Below are 27,500 nucleotides of genomic sequence, written 5' to 3' on the forward strand. Positions count from 1 at the left end.
ATTCCTCACCAACACATATAGCTTCGTGTTCCCTATGCCGCTTGGTCGCGTACCTCTAGACATGTCGGCAGCGCTCCTGCTAGCCATTCTTCCTCTGGCAGCCGCTCACAGTGATGAGCACGAGCACTCCGGGATGACCATGGAGATGGGCAGCACACATACCAATGCGACCAGCGTCGTGACAGCTGCCATGGCATCATCAGCCATTCCAGTCAACTACTTCCGGCATCCGCAGTTCGCGGGCTGGATGTACGCGCATATCGCCTCAATGACAATCGCATGGGCAATCATTCTTCCGGCAGGTAAGCAATCGACCTCTAATACGCACTAGACCTTATACTGATTGAAATAAACAGCCGTTGTTCTCAGCATAGCTCGTTCGCGCTTCACCCTCCCTACACAAGTCGCATTCTTAGCTGTCAATGGCCTCGGACTCTTCACGAGCATCATATATGATGCAAAGACACCAGACTTGTACCCGAACAATGCACACCACAAGATGGGATGGGCCGTCACATGGATCGCGGTCGCATGGTTCCTTATGACGTTTGTGAACCTGTACATGGCGCGAGCAGAGAAGGCGAAAGCGAGACATGCAATGACAGCAAAGAACATCGCACAATACGATCTTCTTCAAGACCATAGGTGGTCAGCAGAGTCAGGCCTCGATTCAGCGACACTGTGCTCTGGATCTCGCTCGCCGAGTTCCGATTCAGTCCCTCAGCACAAATTCGAGGCTCCTGACGAGGAGCATGGCGATGATGAGGACCTCGAGTGCGAAGAGCAAGGATTCATTCAGAACAATCCGGTGGATCGTTTCTTACTGCGCAAGGTCCCTCGCATCTCGTCGGGACGTGCGTTTACAGCCTTCAAAGTTGTGTTCACTTTGATCGAGCGTTGCATGCCAGTCCTTGGATTTGTGAGTTTGCTCAGCGGTGGCGTAGTGTTTGGCGGTATCTACGTAAGTGGCAATAATCAGTCACATATTTGTGGCCCTGCTGACAATGTCAACAGCGTGATCGCCTCATCTTCTCCGGCATGGCGCATGGCGTCAAGGGTGGTATCTTCTTCTGGTACGGTATCCTGACCCTTGGAAGATGGATGGGCGCTTTCTCGGACTTTGGTTGGGCATGGAACGTCAAGCCTCGGCAGCCCATGGTTTCTCGCTTCGCAGCCGGTCTTCCCTCGGCCGAGTTCGTCGAGAGCTTTGTGATTTGGCTGTACGGCACCAGTAATGTTTTCCTTGAGCACCTCAACGCGTGGGGCAAACCGTGGTCAGCTCAAGATCTCGAGCATATCAGCATTACCATCATGTTCTTTGGTGGTGGTCTGATGGGTATGCTGATCGAGAGCAACAAGATTAGAAATCTTTTCAATACCTCTGTTTCGACCTGGCAGGAAGAGAGCGTTCAGTATGGTGACGCTGTCGAAAAGCAACAGGAAGAATGGGATGTGCCCAAAACATACAGAACCAGTCTCAACCCGATGCCAGGTTTGGTCATCATGCTGCTCGGCATGTCCATGTCTGGCCACCACCAACACAGTATGGTTTCGACCATGTTGCATTCGCAATGGGGCAACCTTTTCAAGGGTTTCGCCATGGCCAGAGCAGCAACTTATGTCCTTCTTTACCTAGCACCACCGAAGTCGTTCTTTCCCTCTCGTCCTCCGACCGAGCTGGTCGCCAGTTTCTGCCTGATCAGTGGCGGCATGATATTCATGGGTAGCTCGACTGACGCTGTTGCGACCATCGAGGGCAACGGCTTGGATGCCATGTTCCTCTTCGTTATTGCCATGGGTTTGACCGCTTTGGTCATGTCTTGGACAGCCATTTGTTTCGCTCTCAAGGGATGGGCAGTGAGAAAGGAGAAGAATATGTGAAACGTTCAACGACTCACATTTCTCTCAAACTACATACGCCGAAATGCGTTCCTGTGATTGGGGAAAGCTAGACGGCTACCCAACTTACTACGATACGATGGACACATTCGTGAGTGTACGATAACCGGCTAGACGTCGCTTTTATCTCCGGTCGCAGCGCGATCGGCACTATCGTTTGTTTGGCTTGTTATACTCATGATATTTCTAGACAGCATACGAGCGGCGGCTTTTGGGTGTTCTCCTGATAGAGAACGATCCTTGGCGTATTGATTATAGCAGGTGGTTTATAGCAAACTTAATGTCTACTACTGTCACTTTGAATCTGCTTTGCGCCTGGATGTGTCGTTTGAGAGTAGTTTTTACTGTGTCGATGGTCGCGTATGCCATTGATGCGGATGGTGAGGGTGTCGATCCTTATGTTTTGGTAGATTGCGATCATCTGATAATGCCACGGCCTCTTCCTCTCCCAATGGCCGAGCCTCTTGTCGAACCAGCTATACCACCAGCTCTTGTACCACGAGCGGCAGGCGTACCCCTTCCTCTAGATATGGAGCTGGCGCCACGAGTGGTCCTGGACGAGGTAGTGGATGGAGGAACCATGGTGGATCTGTTCGTTCGAGTTGTCTTCGGCGTAGGCGGGTTCTCGACGAAACTGGTATCAGTAGTACTAAAGACCTCACATCAGTACCACAATCACAACACGACAGAGACAGAACAACACACAGAAAAGTAGCATCTACATCCCTCTCGCGATGATGAACATCAGCCGACATGGCACTATCCTGCTGTGCCTGATTCCTCGCCGCCTCAGCCGCACGCCTAAAACTCTCGATCCCAGGAGCCTCTGGAAAGTCCACACAGAAAGCACTCATGTTCATGCCGTACAGAAAGGCGCCAAAGCATTCGTTGAAGCGGTTTAGACTTTCGTGGAGGAGTTGGAGGTGCATCATGTTTGCTTCCAGGTCGGCCATGCCGTCTGCGAGTTCGCCGAATGCTGGCTCCAGGGCTTCGAGGGGGACGGCTGAAGAGGAGAAGTTAGAGGAGGTTGTGGGTGTGGTTGTTGAGGCGCGGAGGCTTGTGCGGGAGTGTGGGCGGAGGGGTGTTGTTGGGCGAGAGGGGAGGTTGTTGCGGGTGCGTGATGCTGAGCGGGCGCGCGATGGCGGTGCCGAGGTGGGTGTTGTCGACGCCATTGTATGTTGTTTCTGTTTGAGTTGACTTGGTTGTGCATTTGTTAGAGCTGTGGATTTGATTGTTTTGATTGAAGCATGGTGCCAAGAGGACGGAGCCGTGCCCCGCCGTCAGAGCACGAGGCAGATGGAGCACCAATCTATCAACATGAAGCGAGTTCAACTCCCGAGCTGTCCCTGAGTGACTGAATATTTTGTGTTCCAATTCATCCTTACTTTGATATTAAGCTTGAATCAAGGATATGTTGAGAGTTGGTACCTCGGACAGCATAAAAGTCAAAAGGTCAGAGATGGGACTCGTGACAGACACAACGTCATCAAGTAATTGACGTGGAGCACGGAGATTGAATCTCGTTAGGCCTTTCTTGGGAGTCTTGCTCAGCCTCTGATCCGTATTTGTACAAAGTACGACTAGTTGCCCTTCAACCTTCAGATGCGTCCCTTCCGCATCGTCTCTCCCAACCTCCCCTCGCGTTCGTGTCGTCTGTCATCGCAAGCCACCCGTGCTTACAGAGCCTCGCCGTTCCGCCCGCCGACCCAGAAACGCCATCATCGTCAGTTCCCCACGCGCCCGACAAGACAGCTCAAAGAAAGTGCCTTGGATCCCGTCTCATTCCTCATCGCCATCGGAGCAGGCTTCACTGCCGCGTACATTGCAGATTCCTACTACTCAAGCCCACCACCTGAGAAGGCTTCAGTTCCCGAAACACCCGCTCCTTCCTCTACCTCAGAAACAGACGCCGACACAGACATGGCTCCTACCGCTCTCCCGGGACGCCCGGGTAGTCTCACTCCGGATCAAGAGGAAAAGCTGCGCGAGCTGTGGATTGCTACTCTCGACGTCTTTGGTGTAATCAGCGGTGGACGACAGAGTCTAGAGACCACTGCCGCCGCATCCACCCACGCTCCTGCCGACACCAAGAAGAAGTCAAAGCTGTCAATGTTCTCGCGCAAGAACAAGGATGCCGACCACTCTGCAGAAAACACCGATGACGAGAATGACAAGCACGGTCAGGCCAAGGAGTTCCGTCAAGCTATTCAGAACCAAAGCCCCGAGTCCTTGCGCACTGCTTTCTGGGGTATGGTCAAGCATGACGACCCTGATGCTCTGCTCTTACGATTCTTGCGTGCCCGTAAATGGGATGTTCAAGCTGCTCTGGTTATGATGATCTCGACTCTCCACTGGCGTTCCCAGGAAATGCACGTCGACGATGACATTGTCTACAAGGGAGAAGGCGGTGCTGTGATTGACGCAAAGTCTGCCTCCGATGCGACGGCAAAGAAAGATGCCGAGGACTTCCTCATGCAATTGCGCATGGGCAAGAGTTTCCTGCACGGTGTTGATGCCGAGGGCAGACCCGTTTGCGTTGTCAGAGCCAGACTGCATCGCGCCGGCGAGCAAACGGAGAAGAGTCTTGAGAGATTTACCGTTTACACCATCGACACCGCTCGCATGATGCTGAGACCTCCGATTGACACAGCCGTAAGTTGAAGCATTTACCTGGAAAGAAATTAACCACTAACTTTCATCATCAAGACCATCATCTTCGACATGACGGGCTTCTCCATGTCAAACATGGACTACACCCCTGTCAAATTCATGATCAAGTGCTTCGAAGCAAATTATCCCGAATCTCTCGGCAGCGTCCTCGTCTACAAAGCTCCCTGGGTCTTCCAAGGAATCTGGAAGATCATCCGCGGCTGGCTCGATCCCGTCGTCGCCTCCAAGATAAACTTCTGTTCAAACGTCGAAGAACTCTCCGCCTTCATCCCCAAATCCCAAATCTCGAAAGAATTGGGTGGTGACGAAAACTACGAATACCACTACGTCGAGCCCAGAGAGGGTGAAAATGACAAGATGAAGGATACAGCTACAAGAGACAGAATCGAAGCTGAGCGTAAAGAGTTGGTGCACAAATACCAAACTGAGACTGTGCATTGGGCCAAGGGCGAGAACAAGGGAGAAAATAGAGCAGCGCTCAGACAAGACTTGCTCCAAAACTACTGGCAGCTTGATCCTTACGTTCGCGCAAGAACGCTATACGATCGTATTGGCGTCATTGGTCATGCTGGCAAGATGGACTTTTATCCTACTCCTGTTTCCACCAGCAGTGCGGACCTCGATTGAGTCTGTGCCTGGATTGGATACAAGAACAGCTTGACTGCACCGGCCGTAGTTCATCATTATCATTATCATCATGTTTGGAGGGTTTCGCGAAAAAGAGATAAATGTATTAGTATGCAAAAAGTCCAACTAGGACCACTTTTTAATGGATCTCATAAGTTCTGATGATCAATCAAGTCAACTCCGGCACATCCGCTCTTCAAGCAATTGCATGTTTCTTCCCTTTGATCACCGCATGCAGATGTTGAAGCCCCAACTCGTCCTACGAAAGAGGAAGCCTGGAGGAACGATCTCACGAGATATGTTCGGACGATGTCGCACTCGGTGTGCACTTTGCCGAAAAAGCGAGCGGCAGTTCCTGGAGACCCCACTTTCCGCCCATCTTAAATATCCTTGACGTCGTCATAGCATGATGCTTGAACCACTATCCGCCCATGGCCATTCCATATTGAATGGGAACAAAGTTTCTTGGAGATGCGTGGGTGACATGGAGTCAAGGGCTGCTCTTTCTCTCGGCATGCCAGAGGTAACATGACGGGACATGCAACATTGAATATAAGTATGCCTCGACCTCTTTTCTTCTCGAGACGTTCTTTGCCTATCACTATCCCAATTCAATCATGAAGTCTGTTTCTACGGCATTGCTTGCCTTTACCGGCCTGGCAGCTGCGGCTTCCAAGTATGATGAATATATTCTTGCTCCCTCGTCGAGGACATTACATCCGAAAGCCGTCTACCAAGACAAAGTCAACGGCACCATCACCGGTGCATCCAGTCTCGCCGGCGACTCCAAAGGCTCAGCAGTATTTAGCGGCATCTCAGCAGTAACCTACGACTTTGGCGTCAACATTGGCGGTCTGGTCAGCTTGACCATCGGCAACAAAACCGACTTCTCCAACAATCAATCCATCGCCATAACCTACTCCGAAAGCTCCCAATGGATCTCAGGCATTGCTTGTGATGCCACTCAGGACTCTGGTATGGATGAAGCTCTCTGGTTCTATCCTTCTGGTCCTGGCGAGGTTTCTGTGGATCGTCAGCATGAAAGAGGAGGATTCAGATATTTGAGTCTGATTCACAACACTACTGGTGATATCGAGATCACGGAGGTTACTGTTGAGTTTACTCCTTCGCCTACTACGGATGATTTGAGAAACTATACTGGGTTCTTCCACTCTGATGGTGAGTGTCTCTCCCTGATGTTCTTGCTGGGAATGGTTAGCTGACGTGTTGCAGATGAACTTTTGAACCGCATCTGGTATGCTGGAGCATACACCATTCAGGTATTTTTTCCGATTATTGAGCCAAGTTCTCATACTAATGGGAGACAGATGTGTGCTATCGACCCGAAACATGGCGACGCTCTGATTCACTCGGACCAGATCAACTCGAGCGTACCTGGCGACACAGTTGCTCCCTGGCCATGGTATAATAATCTCACTATAGCGAATTCCAGCGTTGTCCTCGTAGATGGTGCAAAGCGTGATCGCCTGATCTGGCCTGGAGACATGCATGTCATCACCCCCTCGCTCTTCGTCTCTATCAGCGACGACGCAGCCATCACAAACTCTATCGACAATTTGTTCTCTTTGCAAAATGCATCTGGAAAATTACCGTATGCTGGGTACCCATTCAAGCAAGACACTTACTCGGCAACTTACCACTTGTACAACCTGATCGGTGTATCCGACTACTACAAGTTTACCGATGATCTGGACTACGTCAAGGGCAAGTGGGATGCATGGAAGCTTGGTCTCAACTTCTCCCTAAACTTCATCGACGAGACTGGCCTCATGAACCTCACCAGCCCTGATGATTGGCTTCGTTTCGGCCAAGGCGGCCACAACATCGAAGCAAACGCAATCCTTTACTTCACCATAAACCAAGGTCTAGACCTAGCTTCTGCTTTGAACGACAGCAGCATAGTCACTTCATGGCAAAATTACGCCACCGGAATCAAAGCTGTCGCCAACAACCTCCTCTGGAACGAAACCGCCGGCCTCTACCACGACAACGAAACCACGACTTTGATGCCTCAAGACGGCAACTCCTGGGCCGTCCTCGCAAACCTAACCAACAACGCCACCCAAGCCTCTTCCATCAGCAAATCCCTCGCCGCACGATGGGGTCCCTACGGCGCCCCCGCAGTGGAAGCAGACAATGCAGTCTCCCCCTTCATCGGCGCCTTCGAGCTAGAAGCCCACCTCCTCGCCAACAACGTATCCGCCGCACTAGAGTTGATGCGATTAGAATGGGGTTTCATGCTCGACGACCCTCGCATGACCAACAGCACATTCATGGAAGGTTATGCATTTGACGGAGAAACTCATTACGCACCGTACACAAACGACCCTAGAATTTCTCACGCGCATGGTTGGAGCACTGGCCCTACAGCCTTTATGACACAATACATCGCCGGCATACAATTAGTTTCCGCCGGTGGCAGGACTTGGAAAATAGCTCCTAAGTTGGGAGACTTGAAAACCGCACATGCTGGCTTTACAACTACGGTGGGAAGTTTTGAGGTCTTTACTAATGTCACGGGAAATGGTGATGTAAGCATCGACTTTTCAACTCCAGTGGGCACCAGCGGTGGTGTAGCCGTGCCTTATCCTCCTTGCGCTGGAATCATGACAATCCATGAGGTTAAAGGAAGATGCAAGGATGTTATTTTGGATGTTCAGGCTGCAGAGGATCAAAATGGTGATATCGAGGTTGAGGGATTGATTGGTGGGGATTGGGAATTGAGGTTCAGTTGTGCCAAATAGAGAGTGTATATTTTGTATGAATGTATATATTTATATATACATGATCGAGGCATTTTTTAATGTGTCTTTTTGCAAAAACTTTGTTTCCTGTAATGAATGTGTGCCTCTGACCGCTGTTGTTACCGTGTTTTGTAGATGATGGTTTGATATCGAGAGTATGTAGGTATCTTTGTTCAGCGCACTCTTTCACTGTGCATGATTTAGAATGGGCAAGAAAGGTGTGTGTGCATCTAACAAGCTGACATAGCAAGTCCTAACACATTAAGCAGATCGAACGCCGAGAAACTGAATTGAATCGATTCGATTGGTATAGTTGTTAAACAAGCAAGAGGATATGAAGAACCCAACAAGAAACGCCATATTTTGTTCTACCCCTTTGCAAAAATAGAAAAGGAAAAGAAAGAAAAAACATGTCTTTCATCATCACATGCCCTTCAAACTCCAAGATGCACCATACCCCTTATCTCTTTATCTCTTTTCCCCATCCTCCATCACCCCTAACCTCTTCCCATCTCAACACCATCATCTTCCTCTTCATCATCCTCACTCCCCTCCTCCTCAAGCACCAACCTCCTCAACACCCCTCTATCAAACAAATCCAACACGAACCTACAAGCAGGCAATCTATACCGATGACTACTCAACACGACCAAAACTTTCTGGAAAAGCTGTGGTGAGCGCAGACCCGGCGCTTTTTTCTGTTTGAAGGAATTCAAATCGGCGGCTGCTTTGTTGGAGAGCACGGTGTTGCCAAGTTTTATGACCGATTTTATGATTTCGGCGTTTTGAGGGGAGGTGGTTGTGGGGATGGTGGTGGAGTTGTTGGATTGGAGGGCGATGAGGGGGGATGTTTTGGTGTGGGATGATGGGTGAGTGGGACCCCATTGGCGGACCTGTGATTCATGTTAGTCTTTTGAAGGAAAGAAAAGGGGAAGGCAAAAACTTACGTTGAAGAGTTTGGTAAAGTCAAGAGGGAGGCAATAACCCAACGACTCTCCAAGCATATTCACCGTTCCATCCCAATGATAAGAAGCCAATATCTCCTGGCCATGCAAACTCCTCGATATCAAGCCCAGCACGAAGAATGCAGTCCCTCTTAACGTCAAGACTTCGGACTTTTCCGCAATTTCAATGATGTGTTGTGTCACATCTGATTGCTCTAGGAAAGGTGCGCCTAATTCCATGGATCCTACATTACCGACTGCCCATAGACAGCCTTTGACTTTGATTATCGTCTCGGCGTCTTCTTCTTCCATGCCGAAATCTTGAATCGTAGCGACGAATTCTTCGAAATGTCCTTTTGATTTGAGAAGTTCGCAACCTTCTGCTGTGCGGGTAAGTTCCCGGTAGAAGTGGGGTGGTACAAGACCGAAATCTTGTGGTTCGGGTGTTTCTTCAAACATGGAGACGGCCTTTTCTGGAATGTCGGCTAGTGCTCGAGCGAGAGAAGCCTCTACTAGTGTGACGTAGGTGTCGTTGCGACCAAGGAACCAGTCATCCATTTCTTTTGTGATATAGTCGAGTCCATCTAGATAATGGTAGCCGACTGATGTTGAAAGGAAGCGGAGCAGAAGTGGTGCACCAATCTCACCGAGGTGATCCAGCGCCGGTCGACATTTGACAACATACTCCAGAGAGTTGTTGTCGTTGCAAGCTTCTTCTAAAATCTTGATGGCAATCTCGCATACCTCGATCTCTGGGTCATAGAGCTGCGTTACCAACAACCGAATCGCCCATGCAGCACACTCACCACTGCCACTCGACTTTGGACTGGTGTCTAATGGCCTGATGGCGTATTTTCGTAGTATCCTTGTTGCAGCTATGCGGACGTCTTTAGATCCTGAAATCATTGCTTTCGACAGAATGATGCGAGGATGGCTGTCCAGAGTATAATCCAGGTTGGTGAGTAACGCCATGATGAGGTCGTCCCTGCCCTTGAGCTCAACTATGTGATAGAACATGTTGATGATCTTCCATCGCTCCATCAATTGCAAGCCTTTCTGATCGCTGCAAAGAACACCTAATATGGCGAAGTATCCACCTACCAGGGTATCTGCGAGTCTTTCGGGAGAGAAGAGGGGAGTTGTAGATGTGATGCCGCTCATACGATCGAATTGAGCCAAGCACTCGGCGATTTGACGCACCATTTTGTTTTCCGCCAGATATTTGGTACCTTCCGGAGTCAGTAGCAGTGTACGAACAAGCGCGCAACCAGCTCTAACATAGCGTTGATTCGGCTTGGTATTTTTGGCATCCGAGAATCTGTACTTGAAGGGTCGGAGGAAGCCCAACAAACGATGGACGAATTTGGTAGCTTTCATGGCTTCATCCAATCTCCGTGAGTTGGTAAGAGGTCCTTCTATCATGGGCTGAATCAGATCCCATCGCCATTTGGTATAGTTGACAGTGTTTAAGACTTGACACTCCATAAGTAGTCCCCTGAATTGGGCTTCATCCATATTGGCGCTCATCTGTACTTTCGGCTGCTCGGCCGACTTGATAGGCTCGAACTCATCTGCTCGCGTAGATTTGACACCTGGTCCTCCACCCACAGATCGATAGAGTGTACGATTGACACTGTCGACCTGATATACAGTAGCCACAGCTTGGGATCGTTCGTCCTGACCAAATGCTGTGGCCTGATGGAACAGATCGGGTAGAACTTGCAGTTCGGCGCTCCATTCGCTCGGTAGTAATTGATTGGCAAGTTTCAAGACCTCACCGATCAGCAATGTAGTTTTCCTTTTTAGAGCAAGATTTGGCGCATCGCGTTCAGCATGCATCAATGCAGGTAAGAGACCTACTCGCAGAAGAATGGTCAAGACTACTGCAGAGAAATGTTCTATCAAACTCATTCTCTTCGAAATCTCTTCAGGATCGTTGCTTGAAGGTTTGTGATGGTCATTTGCTTTGAGATTGGTTACGCGGCCGTACGTGGTCAGACGTCTTCCAGCTAGAAAAGAGGAAGACCAAGACGGAGGCTTGATGCGAAGAATATCGAAAAGAAGCTCAAGCACTATTGACCTTACCGCCACAGCGTCGATCAAGAGGGATGATACCACGGAGCGAGCTGGCAAAAAGTCGTGCAGAGATATCGTCATAATTCCGGACCAGCTTTTGAACAGCGAAGCTACCACCTTCGCACTTGACCTCATGCGATCCTCATGAGCACTCGAGGTGGGGGGTTCGGTGAACGCTGCAAATGGAAGACTCAACTCAAATCCAGATCGCAAGAGACCTCTACGTGCTGGTAGATCCAACAGATGTAAAAAGACAGCAGCCAGAGTTTCCGGAGCCTGGTAAGCACCATTGCCCATAGCGTCAGCAAGCGTGCCAATGCCACCAGCCGCAACGACAAGATCTGGGCTACGGATGAGGAGTTCGGCTAGGGTCATGATAGATATGGAGCGAAGACGATCTTCCGGATGTTCGGCAATCGCGACAATGATTCGCACGACCGAAGGAGCGACTTCGTGTACACCATCTTTGACGTCGAGAAAGGCGCGAACAAGCTTCAAAGCCTGTTCTCGCTCCACCATGGCCTTTGCTTCTTTCACCAAAGATAGAATAACAAGAAAGTCGGTATGATGGGCTCGTATTGTTTGTAATGATTTGCGATCCGTGATAGCATGTCGCAAGACGCGGTAGCCAGCAGCAATGACTTCACGGCTGTCGCTCAGAAGCATCATTTGCATACGGAGACCAAAGATGGACCAAGCGAGATCATACTTTAGCGCAGGATGGCGCTTGAACAGACCGACAAGTTCGTTGGCATGGCTCACATAATAGTCAGGTTTCATGTCCTCAGTCTCGAGGGCCTGTAGAATCTCGGCCAGGACATAGGATGGCGACTCTGATTCCGGGTCCAGTTCTTCAGGTTCGAGGTTTCCTTGTAATAGGGTAAGGTTGGAAGGAGACCTTTGCGGTATGGCGAAAGAGAGACGATTGGCGGGGCTAACAGTGGACTCCTTTACCCGCTGGAGTTCAGTCTCGAGGTCGAGCTTCAGCTGGGCAATCTTGCGATTGGAAGTGTTGAGCTCCGACTCGACCAGACGGCGCTGGTCACGGCTCTGCTTTGCATTCTTTGTGTTGAGAGCCTCGAGCAGGTTCTCACTGCCAATCTTGATCTTTGTCTCTTTCTCAATCTTGTCGCGGTAGTCGGCCAGACGCTGTTCGGTCGTCACGGTGGATGCAGCCTGATCCGAGTCGAAGGTAGAGAAGTCGATACGGCCATGATCAACTCGGGAGACGGTGGGTCGTAGTTCGGAAGAGAAGCTGCCAGGAGGGAGAGTCTTTGACACCAGATTCGTGGTCGAGTGGGAGCGGTGGTCTTTCAACTGCGGCGGCAGGAGAGATTGGTCTTGTGTATGGCCGCTCACAGAATGCGCCGTGGGCCGGGTCATGGGCGGCGTCATATCACGGCCACGTCTGTCTAGTCATGGGTGTGTGTCGAGAGCCGGCAGCGGCAGCTACGAGGTCCAGAGAGCGCATCGGCTCCGTCCCGATGAACGATGGCAGGATTGCTGTCACTACTCGTACTTTGATGCGACGACACACTGATGGCTCTCGTGCGAAGCGCGACCTATGTTGATTCAATGACCCAATTGCCAAGCACAAGCCTGAAACAACGTCCAAGACTCCAAGGTCGTCGTGTTTCGACCGACCAGATCCCCACCATCGCGCATCGCGCTCTGTCTCTCCCGCCAACAGCTTTCTCCATCCTCCTCCACCACTTATTTCTCCCGTCCACACCACATACAGGTCCAATTTTGCTTATGTGCAGTTATTCGTGATCAAAATCCTGCATCTCCTGATCCTATCCACATTCGAGATTGGTTCTTGTCCGCTGTCGGAAGTCTTCCTGCTGTCTGTCGGCCTCTCCCACCTGTTCACAGCTGTCGGCCAACCCCGATAAAAACATCCTGTCAAGTCGCATCAAATCCCGTTGCTTCTGGACGGCCGCCGCCGCCCAGAAGCCTGATAAGCTCGCAATCACCCAGCACTTATATCTAGGTAGCTGTCCCTCTTGTCTGCGTATCCTCCATATTCAGTAGTTGCTCTATCCTCCATCCCTTGACTCTCCAAAGATTCCTTGATCCAAGTTGCTTCCCCACACATTCTTCATCAGAAGATAAACTCAACATGTCTCAATCACAACTCAGCTATGCCCGCTATGGCAAGGACAATGTCCGTCTATTCAAGGTCCGTCGCGAGGACAACGGTATGCAGCACATCACCGAGATGACTGTCTGCACTCTCCTCGAGGGTGACATTGAGGAGTCGTGAGTTGCACCAAAACATCAAGGTAGCTCGTGAGCAAACATTGACTCGGTCCAGCTACACCAAGGCAGACAACTCGCCTGTCGTCGCAACAGATACTCAGAAGCAGACTGTCTACGTTCTCGCCAAGCAGAACCCCGTCGACCCTCCAGAGCTCTTCGCTGCCATCCTCGGCCAGCACTTCATCGACACTTACAGCCACATTCACGTTGCCCACGTCAAGATCATCGTCCACCGCTGGAGCCGCATGACTGTCGACGGCGAGGCACACCCCCACTCTTTCCTCCGCGACGGCACCGACAAGCGCACCATCGAAGTTGTCGCCAGACGCGGCCAAGGCATCACCATCAAGTCAGGCATTGACGGCCTGCTAGTCCTCAAGAGCACCGGCTCCGCCTTCTACGGCTTCCACAGAGATGAGTACACCAGACTCCCCGAGACCTGGGACCGCATCCTCAGCACAGAAGTCCAGAATTCATGGCAATGGAAGCAATTTAAGGATGTCGAGCAAGTCCGCAAGGAGCAAGACAAGTTCAACAAGTGCTACGAGGCTGCCAGACAAATCACCATCGACACTTTCGCCAAGGAGAATAGCCCCAGCGTGCAAGCGACCATGTACAACATGTGCGACCAGATTCTTGCTATCGCCCCTGATACTACAGACATCGAGTACACACTGCCCAACAAGCACTACTTCGAAATCGACCTCAGCTGGTTCAAGGGCTTGAAGAACACCGGCAAGGACGCCGAAGTTTACGCTCCTCAAAGCGACCCCAACGGTCTGATCCACTGCCGTGTCTCAAGAAAGGACCCCAAGGCCAAGCTCTAGATGAGATGAGTCGTTGGGTGTGAAGACGTATAGAGGAACAATTAATGATATGAAGGATAATATCCATTTTCTGGATGGGCGTTAAAAGTGGAGCTGGCGATACAGCGCGGGTTATATTTACAATGATTTCCTGACACAAGAATAAAAAAATTCGAAACAAACCAATTGATACCCCAATGCAAGATTTTGCCTTGAACGCCGTGAAGAAGAAAAAAGTGGTTGCTAAGTAATACAAGATGCAATCGATCATTGCTGCTTTTGCTGCTGGGCAAAGGCAACCTTGACCTCGGGCTGTTGTGCTATTGAAGGACGGGTGTAGTCCTTGATGATGTTTTGCTTGTAGGGGTGAGAAACGCCCTCGAACACTGCAGATACGGTGGTTAGAGATGCTCTCATTGCATGGTGCAAATAGTATGATGGGAAGAAACTCACTCTTCAGCCTAGCCATGCGGTCATCTCTCAATCTGTTCTTGGGCAGCATACCCCTAACAGCTCTCCTCAAGACCTCAGAACCTCCCCACTTCTCCATCATGCGGTCCATGGTGATCTCCTTCAAGCTACCGGGACGAGTGGTGTGGCTGTAGTACTTCTTCTGGTAACGCTTCTTTCCGGTGGTGTGTAGGTCGTGAAGGCCGACGGCGACAACGTAATCACCGCAGTCGGTTGAAGGGTCCCAGATAGGCTTGTGCTTGCCCATGAGGGTGATGGCGATTTGCGAGGCGATGCGGCCGAGGGGACGGGGGTCAGCGCCCACATCGATGAGGTGCCATGCGCGCGAGTATGCGAGGTTTGTCTGTAATGTCTCAGTCCATGCTCTTCTTGCTCTTCCTGTACAAGGCGGTGGTGTGTACCTTTCCGACGTATTGCGACATTGTGAATTGGTGGTGAAGGCTCGATGGCCTTGGTCGTGTTTCGGGAAGTGTTCAAGCGCGCGTTGGCGTGTTTATGATCGTCTGTATCTTGTGACTATGGGTGTTTGAGAGGTTTGCTGATCGAGAGCGACAGTGCTATGTCGTAGGAATGCGATTGGGCTTCGCTGCGATAGACAGGTTGGTTCTTGATGGACAAAAGATATGCCAAGAGATTTGACTTGATCGCTCCACATTGGGAACCCCCGAGGTCCGCCGCCGCTTTGAAATCACGGAAGGCGCAACCGGGCCACTCTCTCGCCATTCCATGTACATGCCAATTATGCTGCGTTTCTATTATTCTATAAGCCAGCTCAGTAATATTTGTATACCACCATGATCCCTCCCTTCGAAACAACCTTCGCAGTACCCCTTAGCTGTGAATCGTGCATCAAAGACGTGTCAACGTCCTTGTACAAGCTTCCCGGTACATGCTGTCGCTACCCCTCCATTCACTTCTTCCCTCTCTAACATCCACCAAGGCATCCAAAATGTTACGGCAGATCTTCCGGCACAGCTCATTTCGGTAGAGGGCACTGCTGCCCCTTCAGCCATTGTTGCCGCCATCCAGGACACCGGCCGCGATGCCATCCTACGAGGCTCTGGCAAGTCCGAAAGCGCTGCCGTATGCATTCTCGAAACACATTCTACCTCCGTCGAGGATCAGGTACGCGGCCTAATTCGCATGGTCCAAGTCGCTTCCAACATGACCATCATTGATCTTTCTATCCGTGGTCTCTCTCCTGGAACTTATCACGCGACCGTCCGCGAGACTGGCGACATCTCGCGCGGCGCCGAAAACACTGGTGGTATTTGGGATATGGTACGCGCCAAAGAGGAGGGTAAGCCTCAATCTGCAAGAGGAGTTTTCGGCACTGTCGAAGTCAACAAGAGTGGTATTGCTTCAATCTTCCTCGACAAGCCCATCCAGATTTGGGAGATGATTGGTCGCAGCATCGTAGTCTCCAGACAACAAGACGGCAAGTTCGACAAAGAGGACCCTGATACCCTTGTTGGTGTCATTGCTAGAAGTGCCGGCGTCTGGGACAACGACAAGACTGTCTGTTCATGCTCAGGCAAGACTGTGTGGGAAGAGAGAACGGAGCAAGTCGGAAAGGGCATGCTCTAAGCTACACTGAAGAGAGGGAACTCTCGTGATTATGCGTTTACATTGGACATATTTGGGAGATACATGGTCCGAGTTGTTGGAGTCACGAGTTATGATAATGCCAACACAGCATTCACACTTTGGTTGAGAGGACACCTCCGTCTTGGAAACACACCGACACGCTCGACGTGACAGCGATGAAATCGATATCGACCTCAAGGTATCTGTATCCGCGAATCACAACCACTGATACAGAGACGTGACATACAGTTGGGTGCTCGTTCTGATTCCGAAGTCAGCCAAGCGTCTCGTCTTTGAACCTGAAAATCTCGACTCGTCCTATTCACACAATTCAGATTGCTCAAATGTTCATGCTAAGCGCCGCCCACCAACCGAGTCGACCTGCATGATATGCATCTTCGCCAAGTACATGATAGCTTTCCGCGATTGGTCGCTCGACGCCCTTCAGCCAATGCGAACGTCCGCTCAAGCGCCCAAGTACCCCACGCTTGTCGACGTAGCACACTCGTTCCTAGTCCGCTCGGAGCTACATGTTATATCCCCTGATCGATCCTATGTAGGTCTGTGTCTCTTCTCAATCCTTTGTCAAAGCATTGCGCGCGGATCGTTTCCTCAACCTGTAAACAACAAAGCGCGTAGTCCTACCTGTCGTATTTCTCGCATCATCTCAACTATCACGTCTCTTCGACCTAGTCAAAAGTTATATGCGTGCATCATAGTATCATCCTTCGTAGAACAACTCGTGCTCTCTCTTCGGCCATGTCGCTCAAGCAGGTATATATGAATCTACCTTGTTGTGAAGACATATCACTGATATCCGATCAAGGAGATTGAGACATGGGTGCGAGCATTGGAACACTACGACAACAATGAGTTTGATGCTGCTCTGAGAGCATTCATGACAGTTGCAGACACGTCGAAGATACTCTTCAACTGTGCCGTAATACACGCAACGTTAGGAGAGCATACTCAAGCTGTGGGTCTACACGGTCCATTGCACTGCCTTATTCCATACTGATGCGCTTTTGCAGGTTCAGTGTTATCAACGAGCAGTCCACTTTGATCAATACATGGCGATAGCCTACTTCCAGCAGGGCGTGTCAAACTTCTTACTAGGCGATTTCGAAGAGGCACTTGCGAATTTCAACGACACATTACTGTACCTGCGTGGCAACAGATGGATTGACTATGACCAGCTGGGCCTCAAGTTCAAACTTCATTCTTGCGAAGCACTTTTTAACCGAGGTCTTTGTTACATCTACCTCCAGCAAAGAGCTGCTGGCCTGCAGGATCTATTCTACGCTTCCAAAGAAAAGGCTGTGCCGGATCACGATGTTATCGACGAAGCGATACGTGAACAAGCCGAGGTGAGTCTTGTGTCAGCAAGACTTTGCCAAAAACTGTAACTGATATTATGCAGGGCTATACTGTCTTCTCAATCCCAGTCGGCACAGTTTACAGACCCAATGAGGCTAAAGTCAAGAACATCAAATCCAAAAATTACCTGGGCACATCAACACTTGTTCGAGCTCAAGACAGATCCAACCAAGTCTATCTGGATACACGACGTAATCTCACGGCTTCCAGCTTCGCAGTGGATGATCGTCCTGAGGAGAAGCTATCGTATGCGGCTTTGAATCTCGTCAGACCAGGTATTGCAAGCCGTTCGCGTCAGCAATCAGAGCCACCAATCCACAGGAATATGTTCCCACCGACACCACCACCAGAGGCTGATAGGGCAGCATCGACCGCGACGACGAATACCAAACGTAAATCCACCGAAAGCACAACCAGTCTATCGTCCGGAATGCATCAGAGTCGTCCATCGATATCGAAGCCTGCAAAACTGGACCTGGGCGCTGCAGCCTTCAAACAGGCGTCCTCGTCCACGACTTCCTTGGTCATCGAGAAGCCACGGCTGGGAACCAAGAGATCTGCTTCTGAAAGACCCAGAGCTCGAGACACACATCCTTCACGCTCAAGCCCTCCAAGAGTACGTGAGAACGATAGACACTCCGACTCACACCGCGCAGCCGAAGATGATGCACACATGTTGCGACCAGATGTGTACACGCCCGACACAGCATCTGCTGCCGTACAACAAGCACTTTCCGAACCTGAGAAACTGCAACCGATGTCTTTCCCTCACCAACACCAGCGAACTAGATCAGGGGGACAATCGTTACGCGAATATCCTCGATCGATCGCCGAAGAAGACGAGACCGTCGACACGAACAATGATGTACAAATACCAACCTTCGACAATACCTACACCTCACCCATCCAAACTCTTCAAACCACCATCGCCGCCGCTCTCCCATACGAAATCACACCCGCTCACTTACTACAACCTACTCTTCCCACTCTCCGCAAAATCCGCGTCAAAGTCTTTGCAACAGACACACGCTATGTAATGATACAACCTGACGTCAACTACGACACCTTTGTCGAACAAATACGCAAAAAATTCGGCTACACAGGAAAGGACAGTTTCAAATTGAAAATGAAAGATGAAGAAGGTGATATGGTTACGATGGGTGATGAAGATGATTTGGAAATGTTGGTGATGACGGCGAAAGAGCAGGCTGCAAAAGATGGAGCGGAGATGGGGAAGATGGAGGTTTGGGTGCAAGAGATTCAATGAGTGTAATGTGCATTGGTTTTGGCTCATTGTTCACTTCTTCCGTCTTCGCAGTTCTGCTTGTGGTCTATTTTTGGTTGCACTCGCCGTGTAGATTGTTGTAATTCAGGATACCCCTCTTTCTTACCAAATAGTATGCTGAGATAGTAGAATGAATGCGACATCCTCGTATAGCAAACAGAAGGTGCCTTTGACATAAGCGACGCGAGTTTAGCCATAATAGCCAAGGTTATATCGAGGTGCTAAATAGATTGATGTGGAAGCGTCCAGAGGAAGGTGAAACAAGGGGCAGTGGTGAAAGGCGGGGTGGAGCTTCCCTCAGATTTGGCGGCGGGCTGAGGCCAGTTGGTCCCTTTCCAACGCTTAGCAAGCATTCAAGGTGATCTGTCTCCTTTGAACAACTTCTCGAATTCCTTCAAGAAGCACCACCCAGACATTGCACATTCGAATCTCGTGTGCTTGTCCTTCTTTTCCCTTTCACACTTCCTCACACATTACATCACAATGCGCAACTTCGCAGCTTTGGGTCTGCTCGGCGCAGCCGCCCTGGCCGCCGCTTCCGACGTTGTCGACCTTAAGCAGGACACCTTCAAGGGTTTCGTCGAGGAGAACGACCTTGTCCTCGCAGAGTGTAAGCTTTGCCTCTACGACTCTCTCAGATGTTCGACAAGATCTAACAATACCTCACAGTCTTCGCCCCCTGGTGCGGACACTGCAAGGCACTTGCACCCGAGTACGAGGAGGCCGCCACAACTCTCAAGGAGAAGAACATTGCTCTGGCCAAGATTGACTGCACCGAGGAGGCCGACCTCTGCAAGGACCACGGTGTCGAGGGCTACCCCACTCTCAAGGTCTTCAGAGGTCTTGACAATGTCTCTCCCTACAGCGGCCAGCGCAAGGCCCCTGCGTACGTTGCTAGATCGCCGGCATGTTTGAACATCAGCTAACAATTCTGCAGCATCGTTTCATACATGACCAAGCAGTCTCTGCCCGCCGTCTCAATCGTTGACAAGGCCACCATCGAGGACTTCAAGACCGCCGACAAGGTCGTCCTGGTCGGTTACTTCGCCGCCGACGACAAGGCTTCCAACGAGACTTTCACCGCTGCCGCCAACGGCCTCCGCGACAACTACCTCTTCGGTGCCACCAGCGACGCCGCTCTGGCCAAGGCCGAGGGTGTCAAGCAGCCCTCGATCGTTCTTTACAAGAGCTTCGACGAGGGCAAGAACACCTTCGAGGAGAAGTTCACCAAGGATGCCATCACCACCTTTGCGAACACCGCCTCTGTTCCTTTGATCGGTGAGGTCGGCCCCGAGACCTACTCTACCTACATGGCTGTAAGTTGCTTTGAAAATGAGGCTGCAAAGATGCACAACTGACATTTCCACAGGCCGGTATTCCCCTCGCCTACATCTTCGCCGAGACTCCCGAGGAGCGTGAGACTCTCGCTACTTCCCTCAAGTCTGTCGCCGAGAAGCACAAGGGCAAGGTCAACTTCGCCACCATCGACGCAAAGGCCTTTGGTCAGCACGCTGGCAACCTCAACCTCGAGGTCGGCAAGTGGCCCGCTTTCGCCATCCAGGACACTCAGAAGAACCAGAAGTTCCCCTTCGAGGGCACTGACCTCTCCGCAAAGAAGATTACCAAGTTCCTTGACGACTTTGTCGCCGGCAAGGTCGACCCCAGCATCAAGTCCGAGCCCGTCCCCAAGAAGAACGACGGTCCCGTCACCGTTGTTGTCGCCAAGAATTACGACGAAATTGTCATGAACGCCGACAAGGATGTCCTGATCGAGTTCTACGCTCCCTGGTGCGGTCACTGCAAGTCTCTTGCTCCCAAGTACGAGGAGCTCGGTGAGATGTACAAGGCCTTCTCCAACAAGGTCACAATCGCCAAGGTCGATGCTACTCTTAACGACGTTCCCGATGAGATTCAGGGCTTCCCTACCATCAAGCTCTACCCCGCCCACGGCAAGGCCGAGCCCATTGAGTACAGCGGTGCCCGCACTGTTGAGGATCTCGCTACTTTCATCCGTGAGAACGGTAGCCACAAGGTTGACGCCGCTGTTGAGAGCGACGATGTCAAGACCGAGGGTATGCCCAAGCAAGCTGAGGCTGCCACTGAGGGTGTCGCCGGTAAGGTCGCTGGTGCCGTCAAGGACGCAGTCGTCGACAAGGCTGGCGAGGCTGCTGCTGTTATCAAGGATGGTCTCGTCGACAGCGACGGTGACCTTGCTGACCACGACGAGCTTTAAGTGCTTTCGCTTCGTAAAGATGGCGAGTCAAGACAGCTGGGGATGGTAAAAAGGAATCAACCTGGCGTTTGATATGGTCTCAGCATTCTGAATTTTTGATGGGTATCTCTAAGTCGTTGGTTTATTACGACGACCACTTTTTTTTTCTACAATAGTCTACTCTAGCAGTATGAACTTCGATGCAACCCAATCTGTTTGTCTATCTATCGCTGAGTGATGAGTGATTGTTTCAATATCGGCTTCAGCCGTCACATGCGTTTGGTATGCGCAAATTATTGTGACTCTATTTCGTGTTCACATGCACCACGCGACAGATGACACTTCATCTTTGACGGCAGTAAAAGTTCGGCATCAACGTCTATATGTGAAGCACTTGCGCAAACTCATCCATGTCAACATCTGGAACGGAAAGATTGAGCCCCAACATCGACCCTGACTGAACCGACCCAGCGCAAATATCGTTCACATAGCAACTCACCATCCCAAATCCACAACAGCATCGCCACACCTACACAACCATGTCGACACACCACTCTTCCAGGATCCATACCATGCCGTCACGTAACCACCACGACCCGGATTCCGGACTCTCCTGGAACGAAACCATCCTCTCTGGCCCCACCTCCCTGTCAAAACAAATGAACGATTTTATGAACAAATCCATCGGTCTACCGCCTCTTCTGGAAAGCAAAAGTGATGAGACTGGAGCTGGCAGTCTGGAGGATATGGCTGTGAGGTGTTTGTTGGGCAATCTGGATGCTTTGGTCAAGGAGAGTTTGGAGGGGGTGCCTGGGTTGGTTGCGAAGAGGATTTGGGAGATGATTGTGAGGAAGTAAGTGCTGTCCTTTTTTCTTTGGTTTTTTTTCGTATGGGTTTGATGTGGGTGTTGGGAGGGGGAGGGGTTGTGATGGGAAGGTAGGTGAGTGTCGAGGAGGTGGTTAGGGGCAGGGTGACCCCATTGACGAGCAAATCTGTTCTCGACGATGTGTTTAATGCGGCAAAAAAGGTCGTGGAGTCGCTGTTGCCCTTTCGAAGGCTTCGTTACAGATCACAGAACTGCTGCAGTCCAGTGTGGCTCGTCACATGCGGTACTCGGGGAGGAAGAGTGTAATATCTGTTTCCATCTCTCCACCTTGAGCTTCCGGGACTCCGACCACCAAGTCACCACGCGACCTTTTGATTGAGAATAGCAAACCACCGAGTCGACAAGAAGAATACAACACTAACACACACCCTCACAGCAACCTCCAAACCCTCCGTCTCTGGCAACTCTTCACCATAATTTGCTCGGATGATCCACCCTCTTCCACCCACACAACCATCACACGCCACCATATCCCCCTATCTCTGGTCATCCCAGCGATCGACTCCCTCTCCTTCGCCTACCTCACCTCCTTGACTCTTGTCGACCAAATCGCCGACTCTACTGCCTCATTACCGCTATTGTCAACGCTTTCAAATCTCATATCGTTGCATATCATCGGCGCTTCCACATCTTCTGCACAAACCTCCATGATCACGGACTCTACTTTGAGATTATGGAGTAAACGAGCGATCCACCAAAATGGGTTTCCGAGATTGGAAATGCTGTTTTTGAGATTCCAATTCGGTGTTACTGAAATTGGGTTGGGTGAGCTTGCTGGATTCAAGGAGTTAGAAATGTGCGTTACCTCTCGATGTGGTGTCAAAATCAAAGAAGCGAAGAAGATTGTCAAAGGGGTTGGATGGAAGATGACGAGGTATGTTGTTTCTCTCCTTGTTGCAAAAGTCGAGTAAGAGAGCATTACTGACGAGACATACACACAGTTCAGCATTCTACTCCCACGCCGATGTTATTCTTCAAGATCGCCCGCTGGGGAAAAATTACATTGATGTAGTGACTGAATATCTCACCTCCACCATTGCCACTCCTGCCTCTCCTTCAACTACCACATACAACCCACCCCTCTCCCTCATCCAACTAGGTCGTCAATCCCCAACCTTTGAGACAAACATCCTCCACTCCATCAACGAAGTCGAATGTTGGATCCGCGATGACGAGAAAACCAAGAATATCGAGCAGCAGAGGAAAAGAATGGTCGCTGAGAGGGAAGGGGATAAACAGGAAGCAGGGAAGAAAAGGAGGAGGATCAAGGAAGCGAAGAGGAGGGATTTACTAGGGTTATTGGAGGGGATGTGAGCGAAAAAAAAAGAAAAAAGAAGGTTGAGAATGAGAAACGATCACGAGATATGATCATGTGTTTGAAGGAGAGAGTGATTGGTTCGATATGCCTTCCATTCAGAAATCCGTATGGATGCTCTATGCTCGAAGAACAAACAATGAGGATTAGCTTTTTTGTTTTTTTCGTCTCTGTCGGGAGAGATCGAACATTTGCGCTTTCGTAGATTAGTCATGCCTGGAGAATTACAAGAACAAGGGACGATCGACGTACTAGTGTATACCTTTTACTGCCAATTCGTGTCTGGCGACGGTGAACAAAACAAGTAAGCAGCGTCAGAGGACATAGGGTTATCAAAAGAGAGTAACAATCACAACACCAAATCAACAATTTCACAAAAGTGCAAAAGAAGACAAGAGGTAACTTTTTTAAAAATGCTGATTCTCCATTGTTTTTTTGGTAGCCGTCTAAAAGATATAAAATAGCTATTCTGAGTTCGAAAAGATTCAACCTGTAAATCCTTTTCTTCTTCCATCGCATTAGATATATGGGAAACGCCATCCGCTCATGATTGTACAAAGGAAAATAGTTGCTGGGGTTGGTTGTGATAGTGTTCATCTCATGGTGCTCCGGGCACTTGCGTACTGTGACTCATGAAAATTGTTGTTGTTGTTGTGGTGGGTGGTGAGGAAAGAGTAAGGGGAGAAACTCTTTACATGCAAGCGGCACCGTCAATGCCGATGACCTTGCCGTTGACCCACTCACCATCCTGGGAGGCGAGGAAGCAGACGACGCGGGCAATGTCGACGGGCTGGCCGACACGCTGCATGGGAGACCAGGTCTTGGCGTACTCGTCGACCTGGTCGTCGGAGAGGTTCTCACCACCGGGGATGTACTCGCGGCAGACGGCGTGGTACATGTCGGTCTTGATACCACCGGGGGCGACGGCGTTGACGGTGATGCGCTTGTCACCGCAGTCGATGGCCATGCAGCGGACGAAAGTCTCGATGGCACCCTTGGAGCCCGAGTAGACGGTGTGCTTGGGGACACCCTTGGCCTGACCGGTGATGGAGCCCATCAGGATGATGCGGCCGCCGACGGAGAGGTGCTTGTAGGCCTCACGGGCGACGAAGAACTGGCCACGGGTGTTGACCTTGAAGACGCGGTCGAACTCCTCCTCGGTGACGTCCTTGAGGTGACCGAAGGAAACGACACCGGAGTTGGAGCAGACAATGTCGAGCTGACCGAAGTGCTCGACGGCCTGGTCGAAGAGCTTGATGGTCTCGGAGACCTCACCAACGTTGGCCTTGATGGCAATGGCGTCGGAGCCGTTCTTCTTGATCTCCTCGACGACCTGGTTGGCAGCGTCGGAGGAGTTGGCGTAGTTGACGATGACCTTGGCACCGCGCTTGCCGAGCTCAATGGCCATAGCCTTGCCGATACCACGGCCTGTTGATGTTTGTTAGAGATGCTGTTGCTGAATGGAGGAAGTGGCAGAAGACTTACCAGAGCCGGTGACAAGGGCGACCTTTCCGTCGAGGCGAGAAGTCTCAATAGCAGACATTGTGAATGTGGTGGTGATTGGGTTGGTTGGTAAGGGTGAAGAGGTAGTAGAAGCGAGTGGCTTTTGAAGGTGGATGATTGGATTGGAAGGTGATTGATGATGAGAAAAGAACGACTTAGACTGGTGATTGTAGTCCTCTATATACCATTGATGCTCGCTCTTTCGTTCTCAAGAAAGCTCCGAGATGTTGAGCCCTTGTTCGGAGAATATCCCAATGATAGAACATGACGGCTCCACTCGGCTTTGGTAGAGGCAATGGTTCAGACAAGCACTGGGCAACAAGTGTAAGAGATGGCAGTGTACCAACTCCATCGATAGCTAGCTAAGCTCCAATGGGCGACGGGGCGATAGTGCGCAAGGCGATCTTCGCACCGGACGAACTCACCGAAAGAGCGAGGTGCGAAGATGGTCTCAGTCGTCCGTGTGAGTTTCGGAGAGGCACAATCGACAAGCAATGCTCGGCAGGCTACACGCAGAATGTCGAGTGTAGAAACAGCATTTCGCGCTGAAAGAGCTGCAGAATGGCATTCAGCACAGACGCAGTGAACACCCGCCCGTCGGACTTTTTCTCTTGGGTGCAGAATGGCGTTGATCGTTGCCGGAATGTGCAAGCCTATCCATGCTCCCGAGGATAGTCGTCTACCTCACCACTGCAACAGCTTGCGAAACCTCGAGGGACGCGGCGTACATTATTTTTGGTGTGTGTCGAGACGTCTCTACTTGGCTGTCAAGTGTTTCGTTGGCATGAAACCCTTACAACAAAGCCAAGCTCAGTCTCTTGGAAGTTGTGAGCAGCATTCCAAGAATACATGATGCCTAGATCTGTCACAGGGTTGAGCCAACGCAAAGGTCCAAGTTTAGCCGCGTCGCTCGGAGAATTGTCTAGCCCCAGAGGGCTTCAGATTCAGAATTGGTAGCGGTCCGGGAAGCGCCCGAATAAGTCGTCGAGGTTTGTTTGGTGCTACGGACAAGGCCGCCGCACGACGAATGGCGAAAACCGTTTCAAGATCTGTGGGGTATAAACTAGACCCGATCTCGTAAGCCTCCCTAACTTTGCCAAGTCCGAAGTTTGTTTGAACCTCGCGCGGCTCGGCGTTGAGGTTGGGGGAATGGCAGGAGCAGGGTGGCTTGTAGGCGCTGGCAGACCTGTTGCTTGCATCGATTATTGAATGCTTGGTTGTCCGTTTGCCCTATGTGTTCGTTCGTCTCGCCAGCGCCTCTTCCTTCGACTGTATTCCTTCAGAGCGCTATCGATTCCTGACAGCTCGGCATCCGTATATGCATTCCTGAGCTTCAGCTCCGAGGCGAGCTCATGGGCCTCGAGCAGCCGTTTCCTTCTCACTTCGTGCAGCCACTGTGACAACCACGAACCTCGCCAAAGCATCGCGAAAACAGGCAATGCTACAACAGAGCTGTTGGGCTCCTCGGACACTGTTTCAGTGCTCGACAGATGAGGGCACAGCATGTATTGTCAGCAATCGTATAGGTAGTAGTCGTGGTCAAGCGATGACACGATCTGGATCCACGGCTGAATATTGCAGCTTGGATAGATGTATACTCTTGCCTAACGTGATACCATGCTCGTAGTGAGCCTTGGAGGTTGAGATGCTCGAGAAACCATTGTCAGATTCGCCTTGGCAGGTGGGCGAATCTTTTGTCATCTTTGGTATGACAGCCTTTCCCGAGCTCTTGTGCGTCTTGGAAGCCGCCTTGGGAGTTGGCTTTGTTCAGATGTACAATTGCGCGTCCCTTCCACTGCTTCCAACGTCTTGGTCTCAGGTGATCCCTTTTGCACATCTCTCTGGATAAAATTATGCACTTCATGCATCATGCAGTGCGTCTGTAGCTCCGGACTGCTGTCGGCTGCCCGCCCAGTCCGCTGCAACACAACAATGTCTGGAACTCGTTGTCGCCAAAAGCACCACTGGTTACCGCCGAACCCTTTTCATGACCGAGAGAGCATCGTTCTCGAGTGATGGCTACCAATCCGGTAATCATTTTGCGGGACTCCATGGGGTAGCGGACCTTCTTCTTCAAAGCACCTCGAAAGAGCACACTGAAACGCGGCAATGAGATGCCATACGGCCGGGTATACTGGGGATCAGCAACGTTGTTTCGTCTGGCGCATGAGGGGGACTAGGATGGAGTCGTTGTCCGTAGCATGCACGCAATAGCAGTGTCCTGGAACAGTGGCTTCTATGAACATCAACAAGACCTTCTGATAGCGTAGATAGCACAGTAATGCAGCCATCACTCTTGTATCTAGCAGTACTGGAGCCTGTTTATCTATTACATTATGATGAGAGAAGGCAGTCTCTGTCTTGTGGCCTGAGGTCGTGTGGTTATTTCCATCTCCAATTTTCGGATCACCACACTGAACACGAGACCTCCTCATCTCCGAAGTGCACCTCCGGACTTTGTTGGTTTGATCTGCTATTTTCAACACCAGCGTCGCAGCGTGTCAGGGGCAGGGATGGAAATATGATGATCAATGCACCGGACAATGTTGGGTTGTCCGGTCAAGAATAATGTTATAAAGTCGTCTCTTCTCGCTGTCTTGGAGATGCTTGTTTTCTTGTTATACGCAAGTCTATTGTTGGAGTCGAGTCTGGATGGTTGTACTCTACTCGAGATATGCACTGGAAAGCCACAGGAAAACGAAATTGACACACCTCTGGACCGATTGACGAAGAGGGGGCTTGTCTCACCGAGGTCAATGGCATACGGAAGAGAAAAAAGATCGCACAGAGCATGGGTTTGGATATACGGACAAGG

The 27,500-nt window shown here is 50.8% G+C and overlaps 12 protein-coding genes across 12 annotated transcripts; 8 read left to right on the plus strand and 4 right to left on the minus strand.

Moving 5' to 3' along the window:
* Positions 1-61: 61 nt before the first annotated feature.
* Positions 62-1,881, plus strand: M438DRAFT_336717 (uncharacterized protein; the record flags this gene model as incomplete). The annotated part of the gene is made up of 3 exons (XM_029903913.1): positions 62-302; positions 357-961; positions 1,015-1,881. The coding sequence occupies 3 exons, from the start codon at positions 62-64 to the stop codon at positions 1,879-1,881; spliced, it is 1,713 nt and encodes a 570-aa protein (XP_029758928.1).
* A 435-nt stretch (positions 1,882-2,316) lies between these two features.
* On the minus strand, positions 2,317-3,559 carry M438DRAFT_375796 (uncharacterized protein; the record flags this gene model as incomplete). Its single annotated transcript, XM_029908611.1, has 3 exons — positions 2,317-2,548; positions 2,653-3,022; positions 3,532-3,559. The coding sequence occupies 3 exons, from the start codon at positions 3,557-3,559 to the stop codon at positions 2,317-2,319; spliced, it is 630 nt and encodes a 209-aa protein (XP_029758929.1).
* A 260-nt stretch (positions 3,560-3,819) lies between these two features.
* On the plus strand, positions 3,820-5,196 carry M438DRAFT_375797 (CRAL/TRIO domain-containing protein; the record flags this gene model as incomplete). The annotated part of the gene is made up of 2 exons (XM_029908612.1): positions 3,820-4,551; positions 4,606-5,196. The coding sequence occupies 2 exons, from the start codon at positions 3,820-3,822 to the stop codon at positions 5,194-5,196; spliced, it is 1,323 nt and encodes a 440-aa protein (XP_029758930.1).
* A 483-nt stretch (positions 5,197-5,679) lies between these two features.
* Positions 5,680-7,961, plus strand: M438DRAFT_366732 (bacterial alpha-L-rhamnosidase domain-containing protein; the record flags this gene model as incomplete). Its single annotated transcript, XM_029907901.1, has 3 exons — positions 5,680-6,375; positions 6,430-6,476; positions 6,525-7,961. Exons 1-3 carry the CDS (start codon positions 5,814-5,816, stop codon positions 7,959-7,961), a joined length of 2,046 nt encoding a protein of 681 aa, XP_029758931.1. The 5' UTR covers positions 5,680-5,813.
* A 497-nt stretch (positions 7,962-8,458) lies between these two features.
* M438DRAFT_276705 (uncharacterized protein) lies at positions 8,459-12,376 on the minus strand (the record flags this gene model as incomplete). Its single annotated transcript, XM_029900870.1, has 2 exons — positions 8,459-8,854; positions 8,909-12,376. The coding sequence occupies 2 exons, from the start codon at positions 12,374-12,376 to the stop codon at positions 8,459-8,461; spliced, it is 3,864 nt and encodes a 1,287-aa protein (XP_029758932.1).
* Positions 12,377-13,103: 727 nt separating this feature from the next.
* On the plus strand, positions 13,104-14,070 carry M438DRAFT_276979 (uricase; the record flags this gene model as incomplete). The annotated part of the gene is made up of 2 exons (XM_029900890.1): positions 13,104-13,243; positions 13,299-14,070. The coding sequence occupies 2 exons, from the start codon at positions 13,104-13,106 to the stop codon at positions 14,068-14,070; spliced, it is 912 nt and encodes a 303-aa protein (XP_029758933.1).
* Positions 14,071-14,316: 246 nt separating this feature from the next.
* M438DRAFT_336723 (ribosomal protein L13) lies at positions 14,317-14,942 on the minus strand (the record flags this gene model as incomplete). The annotated part of the gene is made up of 3 exons (XM_029903914.1): positions 14,317-14,435; positions 14,503-14,863; positions 14,922-14,942. The coding sequence occupies 3 exons, from the start codon at positions 14,940-14,942 to the stop codon at positions 14,317-14,319; spliced, it is 501 nt and encodes a 166-aa protein (XP_029758934.1).
* Positions 14,943-15,314: 372 nt separating this feature from the next.
* Positions 15,315-16,107, plus strand: M438DRAFT_276873 (Cu,Zn superoxide dismutase-like protein; the record flags this gene model as incomplete). Its single annotated transcript, XM_029900879.1, has 2 exons — positions 15,315-15,405; positions 15,461-16,107. 2 exons carry the CDS (start codon positions 15,315-15,317, stop codon positions 16,105-16,107), a joined length of 738 nt encoding a protein of 245 aa, XP_029758935.1.
* A 759-nt stretch (positions 16,108-16,866) lies between these two features.
* On the plus strand, positions 16,867-18,888 carry M438DRAFT_398312 (uncharacterized protein; the record flags this gene model as incomplete). The annotated part of the gene is made up of 4 exons (XM_029909353.1): positions 16,867-16,881; positions 16,934-17,083; positions 17,139-17,474; positions 17,528-18,888. 4 exons carry the CDS (start codon positions 16,867-16,869, stop codon positions 18,749-18,751), a joined length of 1,725 nt encoding a protein of 574 aa, XP_029758936.1. The 3' UTR covers positions 18,752-18,888.
* A 220-nt stretch (positions 18,889-19,108) lies between these two features.
* On the plus strand, positions 19,109-21,168 carry M438DRAFT_299994 (disulfide-isomerase). The gene is made up of 4 exons (XM_029902056.1): positions 19,109-19,379; positions 19,439-19,655; positions 19,707-20,085; positions 20,139-21,168. The coding sequence occupies exons 1-4, from the start codon at positions 19,253-19,255 to the stop codon at positions 21,000-21,002; spliced, it is 1,587 nt and encodes a 528-aa protein (XP_029758937.1). The 5' UTR covers positions 19,109-19,252; the 3' UTR covers positions 21,003-21,168.
* A 146-nt stretch (positions 21,169-21,314) lies between these two features.
* On the plus strand, positions 21,315-23,423 carry M438DRAFT_366738 (uncharacterized protein). Its single transcript, XM_029907902.1, has 3 exons — positions 21,315-21,834; positions 22,244-22,741; positions 22,809-23,423. The coding sequence occupies exons 1-3, from the start codon at positions 21,521-21,523 to the stop codon at positions 23,179-23,181; spliced, it is 1,185 nt and encodes a 394-aa protein (XP_029758938.1). The 5' UTR covers positions 21,315-21,520; the 3' UTR covers positions 23,182-23,423.
* Positions 23,424-23,873: 450 nt separating this feature from the next.
* On the minus strand, positions 23,874-24,725 carry M438DRAFT_277099 (ESC reductase; the record flags this gene model as incomplete). Its single annotated transcript, XM_029900900.1, has 2 exons — positions 23,874-24,610; positions 24,668-24,725. The coding sequence occupies 2 exons, from the start codon at positions 24,723-24,725 to the stop codon at positions 23,874-23,876; spliced, it is 795 nt and encodes a 264-aa protein (XP_029758939.1).
* Between the last annotated feature and the right edge of the window lie 2,775 nt (positions 24,726-27,500).

This window comes from Aureobasidium pullulans (assembly GCF_000721785.1).
Source record: "Aureobasidium pullulans EXF-150 unplaced genomic scaffold scaffold_13, whole genome shotgun sequence".
Classification (NCBI taxonomy): Eukaryota; Fungi; Ascomycota; class Dothideomycetes; order Dothideales; family Saccotheciaceae; genus Aureobasidium; species Aureobasidium pullulans.

Excerpts from the sequence above, each read along its gene's own strand:
- M438DRAFT_366738 (XM_029907902.1), top strand. The coding sequence starts at position 21,521 with ATGTCGACACACCACTCTTCCAGGATCCATACCATGCCGTCACGTAAC. Across the intron at positions 21,835-22,243 it reads TGGGAGATGATTGTGAGGAA|CAACCTCCAAACCCTCCGTC; the intron begins GTAAGTGCTGTC and ends ACACCCTCACAG. Across the intron at positions 22,742-22,808 it reads GTTGGATGGAAGATGACGAG|TTCAGCATTCTACTCCCACG; the intron begins GTATGTTGTTTC and ends ACATACACACAG.
- M438DRAFT_299994 (XM_029902056.1), top strand. The coding sequence starts at position 19,253 with ATGCGCAACTTCGCAGCTTTGGGTCTGCTCGGCGCAGCCGCCCTGGCC. Across the intron at positions 19,656-19,706 it reads GGCCAGCGCAAGGCCCCTGC|CATCGTTTCATACATGACCA; the intron begins GTACGTTGCTAG and ends ACAATTCTGCAG. Across the intron at positions 20,086-20,138 it reads CCTACTCTACCTACATGGCT|GCCGGTATTCCCCTCGCCTA; the intron begins GTAAGTTGCTTT and ends ACATTTCCACAG.